This window comes from Gopherus evgoodei, chromosome 7 (assembly GCF_007399415.2).
Source record: "Gopherus evgoodei ecotype Sinaloan lineage chromosome 7, rGopEvg1_v1.p, whole genome shotgun sequence".
NCBI lineage: Eukaryota > Metazoa > Chordata > Testudines > Testudinidae > Gopherus > Gopherus evgoodei.
In genome coordinates, this window is record NC_044328.1 from 42457141 (window position 1) to 42476053 (window position 18913).

General features: G+C 41.0%; 1 protein-coding gene across 1 annotated transcript in view; it reads left to right on the top strand.

Annotated features, from left to right (window-relative positions):
* The window catches only part of ADAMTS14 (ADAM metallopeptidase with thrombospondin type 1 motif 14), a 91823-nt gene that overhangs the window by 10390 nt on the left and 62520 nt on the right, over nt 1-18913 (top strand). Inside the window, exons 3-4 of the mRNA XM_030569834.1 lie at nt 11444-11600; nt 16023-16219. Of these exons, the coding sequence (XP_030425694.1) occupies nt 11444-11600; nt 16023-16219 (354 nt within the window). The remainder of the gene's footprint in view (nt 1-11443; nt 11601-16022; nt 16220-18913) is intronic.

An 18913-nucleotide genomic window follows, 5' to 3' on the forward strand; every position in this document is an offset into this window, starting at 1 on the left:
CCCAGTTCTGTTCTCTCATTTTTCCTGAGCATTAAATCTGCTAAAAAAATAGCTACGTAGCTTTCATTCATACGTAGCATAAGACCTGGAGTTTTATCTACTACAACCCTGGTTGCAGGGTTATGCGTTTATTATATAGCCGGTTATTCTTTTTGGAAGATTGAGCAAGTCAAAGGAGGAAGCTGGGAAATTTAGTCTGCACGGGAGTCACGTTTCTCAGACATAGTTGTGCACTAATTCTGTACATATGGGTCCCATTTCAATAATTCTTTTCACATTTGAAGCTAATCTTTTTGATTCCTGATCATTCAGCTTCAATCCAAAGTGCTGTAAGACTAAATTTTACCGTCAGGATAAATGAGCATCCCATTCTCATTGACTTTAATGGGAATGAGGCAATGAGGCTCCCACTTTGAAGTCTGAAAGAAGAATATTTAGACACCTCTCACATCGCCACTCAGCATGTTCTCGAGTTTGTGACACAGGACCGACAGGGTAAAAAGGGCAGATAAAGACCACAATTCCCAGTAACTTCACCTAGCAGAACTATGCTGGATCAAGCCCATATTCATTTGCAAGAAATGTACTGGTCTAGAGTTATCCAAGTGGCTAAAAAAGTCTCTAATTTAGTTTCAGTATATTTGTTCCATATTTTGCTGTGTTTTATAAAATTTATTCCACATGTAACGATGTATAAAATATACTGGAAGTGTGTTACACTGCTGCCCAAATTATGACATATGGGATCGGTTTAAGGTGCAGAGTACTATGCCATAACATATTTCAAAAAGGCTATTAATTTTGTAATATTTTAAATATATTGTCTCATTTGAAACATACCATCTGTGCAATAAATTTTATTATTGAACAGAATTTGGTTTTGAATGGTGCCTTTCATATTTAGGGATTTGTACGCTGCTTTCCAATGTCATGGGTCAGATACAGAGTTCTCTAGCTAAATGCCGCAGTTATCATGCACCCATGACAACAATTGTCAAACATCAGAACCTGTTTTATCAGAGGAGGGAATGTAAATCAGGGCAACAGGTTTATCCTTTACCCTTTTTAGGGCCAGATTCTGTTACCCCTTCTTTTATTGAATAGCACCATTGACTTCAGTCGGACTACTCCTGGAGTAAGGAGCTACCCAACATGAGTATAGATATCAGAATCTGGTCCGTAGAAATCTGTCAAGAGATCAGCCCCCCATGAGATAGACAGCTTCTGTCCTTATATACCAGTAATGTGGGCCATACAGTTGCCAGCTTAACACAATATTGCCTTCTACTGCAATGGAATGTAGTAGGGATGAACTCCTACTGATAGGTTTCCAGATGGAAGAGAGCTCAGTTCAATGTCTAAGCTGAAGGATGGCACCTCTGCTCAGATATCAATTCTTCCCAGTACTGTTTATCCAGGTGAAATGATAATTTTATATTTTTGTGGGGGTTTGAGACTCTTTTGCCTACTGATTATAGAGGAAATATTAATGGGGGGAGAGATTTACCCCTAGCTCCGTGGGCCATCTCTGGGTCCAACTGTCTGACTTCCGTTCGGAAGGATGGCATCTCTCCAGCTCTGTGAATTCCACTGTCCCTCAGTGTACATTGACAATCAGTGAAGAACTCACACTCCTCCCATCCCCCCCACTCATCCTCCAGCCTCCTTCCCCAGTACTCTTTGTAAAGGTTGAGCCTAGATAAAAATAAGTTTACTATAATATTTTAAATATACTTATGAGTGTTTATGGTGGAATCCTGTCACAAAGACTGATTAGGGCAAGCCCTGCTTTGATAATTATCTTTGACTGAAAACTATAGCCAGCTCCATAAAACAGTGAGTTTCTTAAGCTAGCAACAATATTTCCATCTTGCCAAGACAGATTTAGTTCTAGTTAGTATTTTAAAAGGTACAAGTCAGGTCAGTCAAGTTATAATTGGCTCTAATTAGCACCCCTGCAAGTTGTGCCATTTTTACCAGCAGCTGAGTGGCACTCAAAACAATGTGATTTTTTTCCCAACCGTTGAAAATATCAAAGGGAATAAAGGAAATGGCTTGAAACTTGTTCCTAATGACCAGTTGTCCGGCTGGTGAATGTGGGTCATATTTCTCCATATTACTTATATTGAGTAGTATCTTACTCGTGAGTAATCAGGATTACTTGTGGAGTAAGGCACTATTTAGTATGAGTGTGGACAGCAGAATCTATCCTCTGAGTGATATCCAAATACAACATCAATAGAAATAGATTTTGGAAAGTAATTTTGTATTCAGAAAGCTAAATGAGCTCTACAAGTGATGCTGAGTAAAATCAAATTGCACCATCCTGGAATGGAGCCCATTTAATAAAGCCCTGTCAGAGGAACATATTCCCTGGCTCGCTCGTGCACACACACACAAAAAGAGTGAAGCACTTTACAAGGCATAGATGTTGATAAATAGGAACTGAGTCATGAACTCCTTACTTAGGCAAAATGCTCATTGACTACAATAGCAGCAAAGGATCCTGTGGCACCTTATAGACTAACAGACGTTTTGGAGCATGAGCTTTCGTGGGTGAATACCCACTTCGTCAGATGCACCTGACGAAGTGGGTATTCACCCACGAAAGCTCATGCTCCAAAACGTCTGTTAGTCTATAAGGTGCCACAGGATTCGTTGCTGCTTTTACAGATCCAGACTAACACGGCTACCCCTCTGATAATTGACTACAATGGGATTTGTTTTAACACACACTTAAGGATTGGGCCATTTGTGATGAAAAGGTATTCATGCATTTATCATGGAACTACTTCATGATGCTCTAACCATAGTGATAGTGAGGAGGCTTGTGTGCAGAGTGTCCATGTGAATCTAAGGATATGAGGAGCACAGAGAATAATGGAAGATGACTGATGCTGACAGGCACCCTCACGCTGCATTTGCAGAGGGTAGGGGGCAGAATGGAGCCCATGTTTTCTGATGTCCACTACGGCAGGTGTGGTACTTAAAATGGTGTGTTGGTACTGGATCTCCTGATGTCAATGGATGGAGCAGAGATGTGGGGGCAAGACCAAAAGTGGTCAACTCATTTAATCACTGATGACCCAATAACCCTCTTGTAAAGATTCAGGCTAAGTATTTTGAACCAGGGTTGTTGCATCTGAGAGCTTTTTCCTGTGTCACTTTAATTCTTACACAGCTGAAATATTTAAATAAAACAGTACTGGTTTTAGAATGGGCAAACTTGTACATTCCAAGAGACTTCCTTCTCTTTCAAGCAGGGCTTTGGAGTGGAGCTTGGAGCTGGAGTGCAGAGCAGCTCTGGAGCAGTGGAGCTGCAGGTTTTTGCCTGGAGCTGGCTCGGAGCCGGAGCACAGCTCCAAAGCCCTGATTTCAAGAACCCGAAAGGCTGCTGTGGTTTGTGCTTTCCTTTTTATTTATTAGATTAAGTGCACACATTAGTCATTAGTGTTTCACTTGCCTTGCAGTGGGAATTCTGGACTTTGATAAATGGATTGGAAGCTTACACTCAGCATCACTGTAGACTTTACAAATGACTCTGTGTCCCCTGCTGGTAAAAATGCTCTTTTGTAATTTCCTTAGTCAATACTCAGTCTACTGCAATTTATATCCCCGTGCCTCCCACAGCAGCAGTATGCTAGCGGAACTATTTATTGTTTATTGCTCTTTTTTCCAGTGATAGAAGAACACCAGTAGTGCAAAAAGCCAATGGAATTTTTGTGCAGTGAAACTGTTAGTGTTTCTACACTGATATGGGAAGCTCTGAAGTTTGTCATTTTTCAAATTTATAATTAACAAAATCATTAGTATCTTAAGATGTAATCACCTCCCCCTCTTTACCCTAATTGCTGAAACTCTTAACTTGTACCAGGCGTCTGGCAGTGGTCACAGGCAGCTGGCAGTGGTTGCAGACATTGGCAATGATTGCTGAAGCATTGCCTGCTGTCATCTTGTCCTGGGGCTGCCAGGATTTTGTGCCAAGCAATCTCTCTTGGCTCTGAGCTGCTTAAACTCTGGAGCTGCTCTGCAGAGAAGATTCCTGAGAGAAACATGTGATTTAGTTCACTGAAATGGTTGGTCCTGGGTCTGTCAGGAGAAGTAAAATTATGATATTAGGCTCCTGTTTTGGTTTGGTTTGGGATATGTCACTAGCAGATGTACAGCTCTGACTTTGTTTCAAAAGAAAATTCAAAATCACCCACATATATTCAGGCCATAGGATTGCTTGAATTGCTAAACGCACCATTGTTTTTTTTCTGAAGAAAAGATGTTCCTGTATGCAGCATGACTAACATTCAAGCTGCTCAGTGACTACTTGAGTATTCTGCCTCTGTTCTTCAGAACCAGGCAAACTCCCCCGGTATAATGCACTACTAAAAATGTATGACACTATAGTGTATGAAGGTGAGGATTATTTATTCCTGTTGCCAGTTTATATCCTAAAACATGAGGATTTAAAGCCCTTAATGTTTAATTGTTCTTAGTGTAAATTCATAGTGTATTCTCATATAGGACCAGATTTTCAAAAATGAAGCAGTCAACATTTTTGCACTTGTCTATCATATAAATGGCAATCTTCTATGTGCATACCATAATCAACTATTCATAATGCATGGACAGCTAAGCATCACAAGCAGTTGATTTACACACATGCATCAAAGATTTGCAAACATAAATTAGGCAAGCACAGTAATTTGGATTTGTCTGACTTTGAAAATCTGGCTCACAATGTCTAATCCTCTTTTGAATTTTACTGAATTGTTTGCCTCAATATTATTCCACAACAGTTAGCTTCACAGGAATGCAAAAAAGCATAGGCGAGTAATTTTTCTCCAAAGTCATCATGGATTTTGTATCTACTTGACAAGAAAATATGACTTTTTTCCTGGACCATACGTAATTTGCAGTGTGCACAATTCCAAAACAGCAGAAACGCACTGGGAACCAGGTACTCCCATATTCTAACCCCAGCTCTGCCACTGATTAACTGTGGCTTTGCTCACGTCACTAAGGACAAGATTTTTAAAGAGACTTAGGCACTTAGGGATTTAGGCTCCTAAACACGTAAATCCCTTTTGAAAATTAGACATAGGCTCCTAAATCAGGTAGTTATTGCAATACTGAGCACAGCAATGCCTAAATATCTTTAAAAATCTGTGCCTAAATGCGTGATTCAGTGATTTCCTTAAGCACATGCTTAATGTAGTATTCCCATAGACGTCATGGAGTCTCACTGACATCAGTGGAACTACTCATGTGAGTTAAGTGAAGCATATGTGTAAGAGTTTGCAGGGTCAGGGGTCAAAACTCTGTGCTTTATTACCCCATCTTTAAAAAAGGGAAAATAATAAATACTTACATTTTATGGATATTAAATAGAATTGGTTCAAACACCAACAGAAATTTCACAGGGGTTCTTAAAACTTAAGCAAAAAATATTTTCATTTGTTTTTGGAAGCAAAACAAAACAAAACAAATGCAGTGGCATTTGTTTTGTTTTTCAAGTCAGCAATTTTTTTAAATGATTTTTTTCTGTTTTCAAATTGAAAACCTTCAAAATCAAAATGATCTGTTTGGAAATGATTGCATTGTGTGGCTTATCAAAACTGGCAATGGAAAATAAACTTTAAAAAATAAACAAGAGAAACTGAAAATGTCAAATGAAAGGTGAAAAATGACAAACAAAATATGATAACCACATGAAAGAATAATTAACATTACACTTTTTGTCAAAAAAAAAATCTCAGGAAAACTTTGAAAAAGGAAAACCCAGACTGGCTTTGTGAAAGTTTTCAATTTTGAAAAACAGTCTATTATTATTATTATTATTATTATTATTATTTGTTATTTTATTTTAAATGTTGTTCAAAAATGTCAACCAATTTAGTTTTGAGCATTATGAAGTTAATTAGCACTTTGTAAATATGAAAAAACACTACAGAAATTACTATTATTATTTATTAATCAGCACTATTAGTAAGTGGCTAAGGGAAGCAGAAAAGAATTTAGCAAAGTGATGGGTGGGACAGACAAAACACGCATTACTTTTGTCAATTTGTGGCATTTATAGGAAATGGAAACAGGAGGCTAACTTTCATTTGATATCAACTCTGATACACCATTCAAGCAACATACCCAACCTTTTTAAATACAGGTGCAGCGGGTAGTAAGGCCCAGATCCTCAAATTATTTAGACTCCCAACTCCCATTGATTTCAATAGGAGTGACCCTGTGACTATGGTTGCCAACAGTCTCTTATTACAAGGGACGTCCCTTATTTTTTCATCTCTGTACAACAAGATTGGGAGTTGCTGAGTGCTCCAAAAAGAAGCAAGAAGTGCCCTGGTGAACGTAGGTGAGCACTGATTATTATTTATTAATAATATTGGGAGGAGAGGTGGGGCGGGGATGCTAAGAAAACAGTCCCTAATTTTTGAAATGCAATGTTGGCAACTCTCCGATGCTTTGTTCCCTGCATTAGCTACTGAGCTTTTTCCATATCTTGAAGACTTGACAATGGTAGGAAAGGATCTTAATACAGTGAAAGAGACAGCCATAGCTAAAATCAGGGTATGCAATAGCACCTTGTTAAGCACATTCCAGTTATAGCACAAAAGTGATTTCAATAGGAGTTAGGCACCTAACTACCTCTGGGGATCTGTGCCTAGGTAATTAAATGTCACTTGTCTGGACTAAGTTTATGATTGTCCCAGTATGCTGATTCATAGGATTTTTCCCAGGTGATGTGTTGCATAAAAGGTATTTTATCCATGTTACATTTGTTGCCTTTAAATGTCACCAAGTGTCTTCAAGTATTTTTCAAATGTGCAGAGTTTTAAAAAAGTATAACATTTGTGAGTGCATAATAATGTTCTTAGGAATCTGAAGGAAAAGCGGAGTAAGATGGCTTTGCATTTTTTGACAGTGTAATCTTTCTGTGCCATTGTAATTGGGTTTAGGAGAACCAGGGTGAAGAGCTGAGATGGTGTGCACCAGCAGGATACACAAACTGATGCTCTAGTACTACCCAGAAACGTGGAAGGGCCTATGAAGCTGAAGGTTCCATGATATTTGCAACATATCATATGGCTCTGTAGTTATCACATAGTTATGCAACTATCTCTTGTGTATCCCTTTTACATACGTGTATGTGTATGGTCTAAATTTTCTAGGTAGTGTACTCTTGGTAGACTTACTAGGTAGATCCTAGGTGGTGACCAGTGATTTTGGGTGCTCAAGTGGACATCTTAAAGGGGTCTGGTTTTCAGAAAGTACTGAGCACACACTCTCAGAAAATCAGGCCCCTTTAAGGTGTCTCAGGTTGGCCACCCAGAAACGGAGGCACCCAGAATCACTAGTGACTTTTGAAAATTTAGGCCTAAATCTATAAAATAATAAAATCCACCAGGAATATATCTTCCTTCAAAGAGTGGTACATTTGGGGGCCTAACTGGGTTGACTGTCCCCTTAATGAGTGGCTTCAGCACTCCTTGGCCAATAGGGTGGTTAGAAAGTCATGAGTTCACACTACATGATCAAAGAAGAGGAGCTGGCTTGCAAAGGTGAGAAGCCCATCTTCAAACACAGCCTTCTTCAGTAATAGCGTAGGAAGTACAGGAGACTATAGGGAAGGCAAAGATCTTTGTGTTAAATGTTCTATTTTTAAAGTAGTGAAGTAAGGAAAAGCTCAAGAAATGATATTTGTGTAACAGGTGGGCTTTGTTATTAAATCAATCCTATATAATGTTGAATGGTCAGTGGATGTTTCTGTGAGCAGTAAACTACTGCTGTGGTCCTGTTCCACTTTGGAAAGCACAGTTTTCGTAGCCAGGAGGAATATTTAAAGTTTTAATAATTAGATTCAAGACTGTTAAGGCATTTTAGTTAATAGGATTGTAATATGCAAATAGATTGAGGAAGTGAGGGTGGAGAATAGTAAGAATTGAAGGAAGGAGAAAGGAAAGGAGTTGGGGGAACAAAGAGATGTGAAAAGGAGGAGAGAAGAAGAGGAGAATAAAGACTGGCTGACAATGCTGATTCTGCCATCCCAATTCTTAACAATGAGATGTTCAGAGGGAGGAAGAAAAGGAACGGAAAACGTTTAGACACTGTGCTGATGGGAGCTAAAGAAAAGCCCAAGGTAACAGATGGAAAGTTACCTCTGTCAGAACTGCACCACCCAATGATGAGCTTCTATAAGATTACATCACAGGGGGAGAAGAGAACAGAAAAGGGGAATCTGAAGAGAAGGAAGAAAAAAGGCAGGGGTAGAGGAAAGGAGGGATTGGAGTCAGAGCAGCATTGATCTAGTCTATCCTGGGCTGTGCCACCAGCTAGTAACAGAGTGCAGTTGTAATCATGTTAATCAGAGCCTTGGGAAGCAGCCAGAAACAAGACCTTCATAAGGCTATAGTAAAACGGGAAGGGCCTGAGAAATGGTATTTTAGGCCATTGTTGTGATCCTAGAACAACTAATATACCTATTTTCCTGGGGAAAAACTTGTTTCCAAAAGCATTGAGCAGCTAATAAAACTGAAGTGGGGCAGGAAATTTGGTGGAGAACAAGCAAGCCAGGTTGGCTCATGCCACAATGAATATGACCGTACACAAATATGAAGGGAATCAAATGACACAGTCAGCTTGGAAGGGCCCCAGATTTGCCTTTCCTGTCCCATCTAAATATGTCTTCCAAGTCCAGTCATTTGTTTGTACTTCTTGTAAAACAGTGCTTTTCAATGCACTTAAATAGAAATTCCAGTAGCCTAGTACTGATGTGTAACCCAGTATGTACAGCTCCAGCGCTCATAGGCAATATTATAGAAACAAATCAGTATGCTCAGCCTGGTACTCACAGGCATTCATGCAATAATAAGCCAGTGTGGACAGCCCATCTTTCATGGGTAAGCCTGCAGGAACAAATTACCATACATGTGCATGATGGAAGCCAATAACTCTCGTAACATGACAGTGTTAAAGTTTCAAACTCCTGAAGGAACCTGTTGATTAATAACAAAGGGGAAAAAATTAAAACTGTGAAAGACATTTAGTCCTGCTGATGAGTCTCCGAAGGCACTGTGATGTGTGTGTTGTGAAAGAACTTGCTTCTTGGTCACTGGATGAAGTAAAAATGATATGATATAAGAACTTGGTGACTGCTAGACCGTGGTACTTGTTTTTGCTAAAACTAGACATCCCGCAGTGTGTGATTTCCGTTTGATCGCCTAAGGTCCTAGCCAGCTGGAGTTTCAGTGCATAACTGATTTGGTCAATTTCAAGGTAAATTTAATGGACGCTTCATGCTAATGAAGAACAGGTGGTAGCCAGAAAATATTTCTAATAACATTTGTTATTTCATACATCTTTTCCTTGTCTGGAAGGTATTACTAGTCATAATACTTTGTATTTATAAAGTGGTTTTAATCCAATGTTCTCAAAGGCTTCAGGGCCAAGGATGATCATCCTCTTGTAGCTGTGAGTGGAATTAATATGTTTGGTAGAATGGCTGATTTCCCTTTGTCCTCATCATCTCCTCTTTGGGAAGGGCCCTTGAGGGTTGCTAGAGTTTGAAAGCAGGAGTGCATGATAGATGATGGATCCCAAGGTGTGGATGAGTTAAATAGAAACACTTGTAACTGATCAAAAGAAAAGGGATTTTGTAACCACATAAGAAGCTTAGTTTGAAATTGTTTTTTCATTCATTCCTCTTTTCCATCAAGAAGGAGAAGTTGAGGGACCTTTTATGACAGTTGGTGGTCAAGAGTCAAAGGAAATTAAACAGCTAAAAGATGCCCACTCAATCTGTCTTCTCTGATAGATTGTCAGTCAGTTTTGCAAAACAGATTTGATTTGAATAGATACCTATCTTGAATCTCCCAAAGAAAATACTGCTACTTTGAATCTCCCAAAGAAAGTACTGCTGATGGAAAGGTTGCAGATGAAGGCCCTTCACGGAAAGTGATGAGTTGTTCCTATACATGTTACTGTAAGGGGAATAATGGGGCATGGAAAACAAAGGGAAATTATTATTTGTATTGCATTAGCACCTAAGGGCCCCAGTTAAGGATTGGGGCTACATTTTAGTAGGCACCCTACAGACACATATTAGGACAGTCCCTGCACCAAAGAACTTGTGACTTAGGTTATGACAAGATGCAAAATGTGAATGATACAAAGATGCTGTCCAAAGCAAGACAGCAGTAAAGTGAGTACGTCATTGTACAATAGGAAGAGGGCTGAACTAACCAGCTGTATTGTAGACATGACAGTAAAGGTACTTCTAAGGAGATATTTGAAGGAGATAAGGTGGAGGCTTTGTGGCTCTTTTCAGGGAGTTTTTCCCACTCATAAGGAGTGGCATCAGAGGAAACGTGGAGGTGTTTGAGAAAGCAACATACTGGCAGATGACAAAGGCTAGTATGTTGGTAAAGAACAGGTGGAAGTTGACATTATGGTAAAATGCACCAAATGGATAGGGCAGGGCTTAATTGTAAAGGGCTACAGATGGAGATAGCAAGCTTGCCCTTCATGTGGTGGAGAAGGGGGAGCCAATGGAAGATACAAGGAGGGGAAATCTGCCCTATTGGGGCTGAAATGGGAATTTCTGCACGGTTTTGAGTGAACAACTCTAAATATTGCAAAGGTGTTTAAAATGGTTTTGAGAAATGTCTAAGGGATCTAAGGCAGTATCATAAGGATTATTCAAATCTTTAGGGGTTAGTATGTTTTGTAAATTATCATGGAACATAAGACAGTTTTCTGTAGTAGAAACAACTGAATGTGTCACTAAATTTCTCTCTTTATTGATGTGCATTTTATTTTACGTTCTTTTATAGCATGTACAGGTGTACTAGCCTCTTCAGAGAAAATTCATGGAAGACTGGTCGTAGCTCTAAAGAGCTTATGCCATAAGGGACCAATACTGCCACACTCATGGTTGAGTAATACCTTTCTGTGCAAGTAATCTCATCAGTTAATTTCCAAATTCCATGAATATTGGCAAAAATGTCTCTGGCAATAACGTGAGGTCTTAGAAGGGTAGGCTAACGAATGTGCAAGGGTGTACCTTTGAATTTAAGGTCATAAGTAAAGTGAATTTGCTGACTTCGGATTATCCTGATTTCCATCACCAGCTGTCATTGTTGGTAGTTTATTAATTAAATACAATATCCGAGTTTACTCTAGGAGTTGGCTGTTGCACATGAGACTTTTGCATTTTCTTCTTTTTTCTTTTTTTGTAGTGAACAGTGATGCTCTAGTGTTAAAGAGTTTAATGCAAATTGCCTTGGTCCACACTGTTATGGGGATGGTCTTGTGTACTCTGGGGTTCCTTTTCATTCCATGTCTGCATGTTCTCTTTAATGCACTCTTTTAGCAGTACCGTGAATGTATATATATATTCTTTCTTTCTTTCCTTTTCCCCTTTCTGTTTTGTGCATTCTAGGCTGGCCTGATTCGGACGGACAGTAATGAGTTTTTCATTGAGCCTTTGGAGAAGGGGCAGCAGGAGAAGGAAGAGATTGGGAGGGCACACGTGGTCTACCGCAGATCTGCCATCAGACAGGAAAGAGCAGAATCACACAAGGATCTTCATAATGAAGGTAGGACTCTGTGTGTGTGTGTGTGTGTGTGTGTGTGTGTGACTTTACTACATGCTGCATGCACATGCTTCACTTGCTCTGGCTGAGCTGTGCTAGGGCACAAAATCTGATTGATAAGGGGAGCTTTCAGCAACCTTTGTGTTTCCCTGAATCAGGTGTATATTCATCCATGGTGCTTCTTAGATTATGCTTGGCTACCCACAGCTCCCAGGGAGCTTTCTGGTGGTTGACAATCACTGCTAGCCATGCTGTTTGCTCAGCCATGATACCTAAATAATTGGATGGTTTGGTCTGTTGTCCAGAGAATCCATAATTGCAACATTTGGAACCGAGTTCTGATTCAAATTTCATTTTTTTCTCCCTCTTCCCTCCTAGTGGCAACAAGAAAAGGTGAGACTTATCTTTAAAATAAATTGATTTTGCTGTCAGCTGCTTGTTTCCCTAGCACTGAGATAAAGAGAGGAGGCCAAGAAGAAGGGATAAAATAGATAATCTCACATCTTATGATCTAAAGCACCAGGGTAAAGTGCAGTTGGGATAAGGGTGAATTGAGGTTAGAATGGCTGGTTCTGTTTGTAATTTTGAAACTTTTTTGATTTGAAGACAGATGTGTAGATGCAGGTTTTTGGTTTAATTGAATATACTTAGTGAAATTAGGTGTTGATTTTTTTCTGGATGTAAATAGCAATCCGTAAATCTTCCTTTTCCTGAGCTTTTGTCCTATGTCTTGTCTTCTGTGTGTTTATCTTCTCCTTTTTAGATTATTGGGTCTTTTGGGCATGAGGCATGACTTATTTATAGCCCTGAGTCTGTAGACACTTGAGCATGTGCTTAACTTGACACACATAAATAGTCCTGCTGACTTTTTTACTTGCATGCATAAGGTTAAGTGCATGCACAAGTTTTTTATAGGACCAGGACCAAAGTTTGTAAAGCACAGGCACTTTGTATACGTTTGAGTAAGAGTTAACGTTCTTTAGCATTTTTTCCTTCTTGCAACATCATACTCATTTCCAAAGCTAAAAGTTGTGTTGTTACAAACACAGCATGGAATGGAGGCAGGAGCAAATAAATCCCAACAAAGAAAAGATCCTATTATCAATCCTATGTACTTCAATAGTAAAGAAGGAGGTGAAGAAATACACCAAAAATGCAGCAAATACCGGGAGCAGAATTATCTCTGAAGAGAATGGGATTTTAAAAGTCTCCCATGTGATGTCAGCTGCTCTTTAAGATTAAGTATATCTCATAAAATTTTTTTGAAAAGAGTCATGAAGCAATAGGGGCAAAGAGAAGTTGACAAATGACTTATTGGGACTGTTGGTTGGAGGTGGAGTCTTTCATGTTTGTTACTAGTTATTGTTTAGAGGAGGCTGGAGGATTGGAATGCTCAGGTGATGATGATGCCATCCAGAAATCATTGTTTCCTGTGTGGATTCAATCGGTGTGATTCCGTTACCCTGCACCTTGTCTTATCATTTACGCTACTGCAAAGTGGATGTAAATCACTACCCCATCAGAATGGGAATAAGTTACCCCCACTTTGCACTAGTAATAGCACAGGATGCAGAGGAAGCGGGAATCGGCCCCTGCAAGTCACCATCACTTGCTGGCTATGTGGTGGGTAATCAAACTTGCCAGTCAGGCACCTTTCACGAGCACTAAATTCACTTTAAAAAGAAAGGCTTTACCATAGGAAGAGTGAATATATCACCTGAGGCAAAGCCCACTGGCTGTGTTTACTTACTTGCATTCTTGTTGGGTCTTTCCCATCTATCTGCACATTCTATGCTATAACCAGGCACCTGGCCAATGAGGACATCATGTAAGAGTGGATCGACAACTCTGGCACAAATGTGTGATGTGTCTGTCAAAGCTTGCTCTGTAGAAAGGAGAGAGGGTAAAAATAGAGAAGGAATTTCTTAAAACATTGTGACTGGATAAGTTATTTTAAAGGTGGTAGGATGGGGGTCTGGGGCCAAAGTCTGAGTTGTGGTGAGAGCTTAGCTTTTTTGCTACATTTAATGTTCTTGATCAATGTTAAACACAGTTTCACAGCTTGGGCCTCACAGTCTTCATCCGTCTGCCTGAAAATGAACCCCATGTTGGCAAATACAGAAATTCTTGCAAGATGTGCTGTGTGGAGATCAGAGCTCTTACACCAGAAGGGAGAGATGCTTTATGTGACTCACTGTTTGAAGCAATGGAATTCTCTTAATGTCATCCAGCTTTATTTAGCTAGATGACATGCTCCCAGATAGGGCACAAGTATCAAAGAATCACGTGGCTATCAAAAGGCCTGGGGGTGGAGAGGTTGCCCAGCTGCCTCGTAAGTTATTATTGTCTTCAGAGAACCCTTAAAACTCATTTTGGGGGCACTTACTCAGATCTTTGGCTTGAGTGTTGAATTTAGTGTTGAATTTAGTGAGGAGTGGGATTGATAATGTTCCTGCTTCCCATGCTGTTAGTGTCCTTGGAAGTCATCTCTCTTTGATGTCTAGTCTTGTACTTTTCACCACTATGATAGTCACTTTTAAAATAAAACATTCTCTTGGTCCTTAACTCATCCTTTCTGGTGTTGGCAATGCCTGCTCTCAGTAGCCACTAAGAGGTGCTGCTTCCAGAAATGACATCTGATGGATTTTGGCCCAGCTCCTCAAAGGTATTTAGCTGCCTGTTTCCTATGCCTTTGGGGATCTGGGTCTTAACTTTCTGTTTCCTTTTGTCTCCCTTTGATCACTCTTCTAATTCCCTTTCGTTTTCCTGCGTTCTTCTATATATATTGCCTGTCTATGGTCCTTCTTATATGTATTGTACAACTCCTAGCACAATAGGGACTAATCCTGGATACAAACACTGAACAGTAGCGGTGAAGGTGCATTCTTATTGCTGTCATTAGAGATTTTAAGCAAAATAGTAGCCAAAAAATGTTCAGAATGTTGGACTTGCTGTTTTCCCATCAGGGACATGATAACATTTCACTGCAGAAATAGAAAGCATCTGAAATAGCCACATGGTTATTGGCAGAGGTGGGGAGAGAGTAGGCACAGTGTGGGGTCTCAAAGTGTATTCAGACATGGAGAGTGACATTCCTCTTGGCAGCCAGGATGAGCAGTCCTTTGGGCTTGGAGAAGTCGTGACTGCCAGAGAAAGCTGATATTAGAAATGGTTGGTTCTGGGCCTTGGAGCCAAAACTGCTTTCCAGTTCCCCAGTGAATAAAAATTGGAGCACACATGCATCTTCTCCTGAAATGGAATAAAAAAACAGAAATTGCAGCTCTGTTGCTGAACTGCCACCAGGCACTTCTTTATTCCTCAGGCTGACAAAACTGTGTCTTTCCTTCCAGAACCTTCAGGATGAGGAGAGGGAACTGGAACAAACATAGGGCTGGAGGGTAGCGGGGTGCGAATCAATACAGGGAGCAGGCAGGTATTTTATAGGCATTGATACTGACAGATGACACATGCATATAAGAAAACAGACAAGTTCCATATATACTTGATCATAAGTTGGTGCATTTATAAGCTGACTCTCCTCCCCCCGATGGATAAGTAAAAATGGAAAATTTTTATAACCCATTCATAAGCCGACCCTATAATTCAGGGGTCAGCAAACTTTGATTCCCAGGCCATCAGGATAAGCCGCTGGTGGGCCGAGATGGTTTGTTTACCTTGAGCGTAAACAAAGTGTCCCGGCGTGCCAGCTGCCTACCCTGACGGGCCGGGACAGCAATTGGTGGGGAAATGTTTTGTGGGGGAGAAGTTGGGAGTCAGGGGAGTAATCCCTGTGACCACCCCCCACATGACCCCACCCCTAACCTGGAACCCCACACTCTCCCCATCCCATCCCTTCCCACCTTATCTGGGGAGGGCCAAGGAGGATGTCTCTGGCCTGGCTGAAGCTGCTCCGGCAGGCTGGGCAGCGCGGCTGCAGCCTGCTCTGGTGGGTCAGACCAGGTGGCGCGGCCGCAGCATGTTCCAGTGGTCTGGGTCTGGCGGTACGGCCACAGTTTGCTCTGGCGGGCCAGGCGACGCAGCCACAGCCTGCTCTGGGCAATGGGACCGAGTGGCACGGCTGCAGCCTTCCAGCCCCGGAGCTGCAGCTGCTTCAGAGCCTGGGGGCAGAGCAGCGTGGCCAGAAGTGGAGAGACTCTGGCCTCACCTCTTCCCTTCTGGCTCTGCTGGCTGTACTGCCTCTCCTTGCTCCCTCTGTTGGGGGGAGGGGCTGTGTCCCACCGCTCCCTCTCTATACTCGTTCATAAGCTGACCCCCATCTCTGGTGCTTCCTTTTTTTACTAAAAAAAATTTGGCTTATGAACGAGTATGTACAGTAACTATTAGAGCCAGGAAACATTGCTAAAGCCACATTGTTCTGCATGAAGCAGCCTTGAAATCTCTCACCATTTCCTCTCACCCCTTCAGTTCCAAGCTTCAGTGTGGGTGAGCTCCCAAACTCACTGGACTTGATTGAAGACCGGCTTGGTGAAGTGGACCGGAAGAGACGCCACGCCAAGAAGGATGACTACAACATTGAGGTCTTGCTGGCCGTGGACGATACAGTTGTGCGGTTCCATGGGAAGGAACACGTCAAGAATTATGTCCTCACACTCATGAACATAGTGAGGTTTTCTTTTCTTTTATTGTTTATAAAGCACTGGTCCTAAAAGGGATGTGGGAGGTTGCAGAGATTGAGTGGATGCAAACAGAAATTGGTAGTGATAATTACTATTGATAGCATTGCTTTGTTTACAAACGCAGTGTGTATGATTTCATATAGTGGCAATTCTATAGCCAGTTTATTCACTAGCAGTTTGGCTGAGTTCTGAATATGAATAAGTCAAGTAATCCAGGTATATCTCAGTGTGCCTTTGGAAGAGAGATGGATTTGCCTGATTAAGGCTGTTGGTTCTCCTTTCTGGACTTTGAAGAGGAATTTTCACACTGGGGTCAGACAGGAGACAGAAGGGGCCTGTGTACAAAGACAGTTTTATTTTTAGTGTAATTTCCCCCTCTTTCTTGGATATTTGGATCAGAGTTTAGGGTGCCCTTCTAGCTGTAGGGTGGCCTGCAGTGAGGCCCTTATGCCCTGTTTTGCCATCACAGTCTTCTGACACAAAACTTATTGTGATGTCCCAAATCTATTGTTCTGAAAAACAAGCCTTGAGAAGGGTTGTCTTTGACACTTAACAAATGTAGTTGAAATGATGAAAAGTGGATATGCGGCAAAACTGGTTTTATACTCATCTCTGTGACTGTCTCAACCACTGCAAAATGCATACTACTAGGGCATGGATCAATGTTCACGTGGCACTCCCCGTCAGTACCGAGCCCAGGCCAGAGAAGCCATTGATTCAACCAGCAGACCAAACTCAGTGATGAATTCTGGTCACGTGCTAGTTGTGGCATGTTGCACATACGCTAAAAAGACTGTATAGTGTCCTCCATAATGTTACTGGACTGTATTGATTGGTGGTTGTGGTTTTCTTAATTCACCGTAACCCAGTTGTGCTATTGCACCATCAAGCTGTATGTGCATTGTCAGTGCAGAGTGTCTCAAAACAGCTTCCTAATCTGTTCCTCTTTTGTTCCTGGGAGTCCCAGGAAGGGGAAGTAGGCAGTGTTTGTTGCCATCTGGCTGGTGTTTAAGTGTCTCACTCAGTTGTTTTATTTAAGGGGTGAAGATTTTTCCTTCTCTTCCCCATATGTGAGCCTAGATCTGGAAGACAGCTTTGGAGCTGCAGTATATGAGAGAGTGCAGACAAGGCATAGTTATGGGAGAGAGCTTAAGTGAACTATCCCTTTATTACAGTGGTTCCCAACCTTTTCTCTGCCATGGCACATCTTGCTACCTTTAATTATTTTGAAGCACACCACCATATTAAAGTCTAACATCACTGTACAGATTGTGACAAATATTTTCAGTCGACTCACACATGCACATCAGCAAGATGTCAAATAAAAAAATAATTGTTTTAGTATATGGTGAACAACAAATACTACAAAAGTTGTACCAATCAAGAAAGGTCAACTAGTGATATTATTTTGCATCAAGACTTACGGTATTCCCTTTTCATCTTTGAGCCATTTCTTCTTTTGTATGGCTTTGGAAGTGAACAACAGCAAAAGCCAGACTCCAGAGATTGCAAGCCTAGCACCACCTGACACAGAATGGAACTCTGGAATGCTACCCTGAATTTGATGCACGCTGTGATTCACAGTCTGTGATTAATGACCACAAGTTATATACAAGAATTAAAAATAACAAAAAGCTTTGAACGAGACACCTGAGCTTGTCTTGATGCGCGGGTCATTTAGCCCTGGGAGGAAATGTTATCAGTGCCACTCTGAGCTCTTGCTTCACTGACCTCAACTGCTCTCTTTGGTTGTTCTTGATGTAAATCAGGCTTGAAAAATGTAACTTGCACAGGTTGAAAAGGGCAACAGAATGGAGATACTGTGGTCAGAGATTACAGGATATTCTCCTCCCACCTTCAACCAGAAGGAGTCCCAAGGCGTATCATCAAGCTTTATTTTCAAAACGTCGTCCATCCTTAGTTCAGCAAGCTGACCTTGAGCCGTTATTGTAACATTCTTAGTGCTTTGCATTGCAGAGGAGTTGTAAGGATCTTGGACCAGTCAAAATCTTCTCTATTAATTGAAGGAAAATATGAACTGAATTTTAATTCCAGACTTTCCAAATGCTCAGAAACAACATTGCCCGAAATATTGCCAGCAGGATCTGCTGCATTTGCCAAGGGGAACATTTCTATTGTTCCTTTTGCTACTTTTTCATGCCAGAGGGCTAACTTAGACGTAAACCCATGCAGTTTATCCATGTTGGAGAGAAGATGCTCATTTCTACCTTGCATTTTCCTGTTCAGCTCATTAAGGTGGCAGAATATATCAGACAGGTAGACACGCTTTACAGCCCATGCCACATAAGCAATTAAGTCCGTGTATATTGATTTATCTGAGTTCAGAACCATTATGATCTCCTCTCTCAGCTCAGACAAGCATGAGAGAACTTTTCCATGGGAAAGCCAGTGTACTTCAGTGTAGAAAAGTAAACTCTGGTGCTCTGTTTCTGTTTCCTTACACAGCAAGGAGAAAATGCGTGATATTTAGGCCTGTGATTTTATAAAGTTCCTTATTTTTACTGCTCCATCTAACACTGAACACATTTCTTCTGGCAGTGTTTTGGTGACAAGAATGTCATGGTTCAGGAAACAATGCATCACCAACACATCTGGGTTTTGTTCCCTGGCCTTGCTTACAAACCCCTTCACTTTGCCAGTCATGCAGGTTGCCCCATT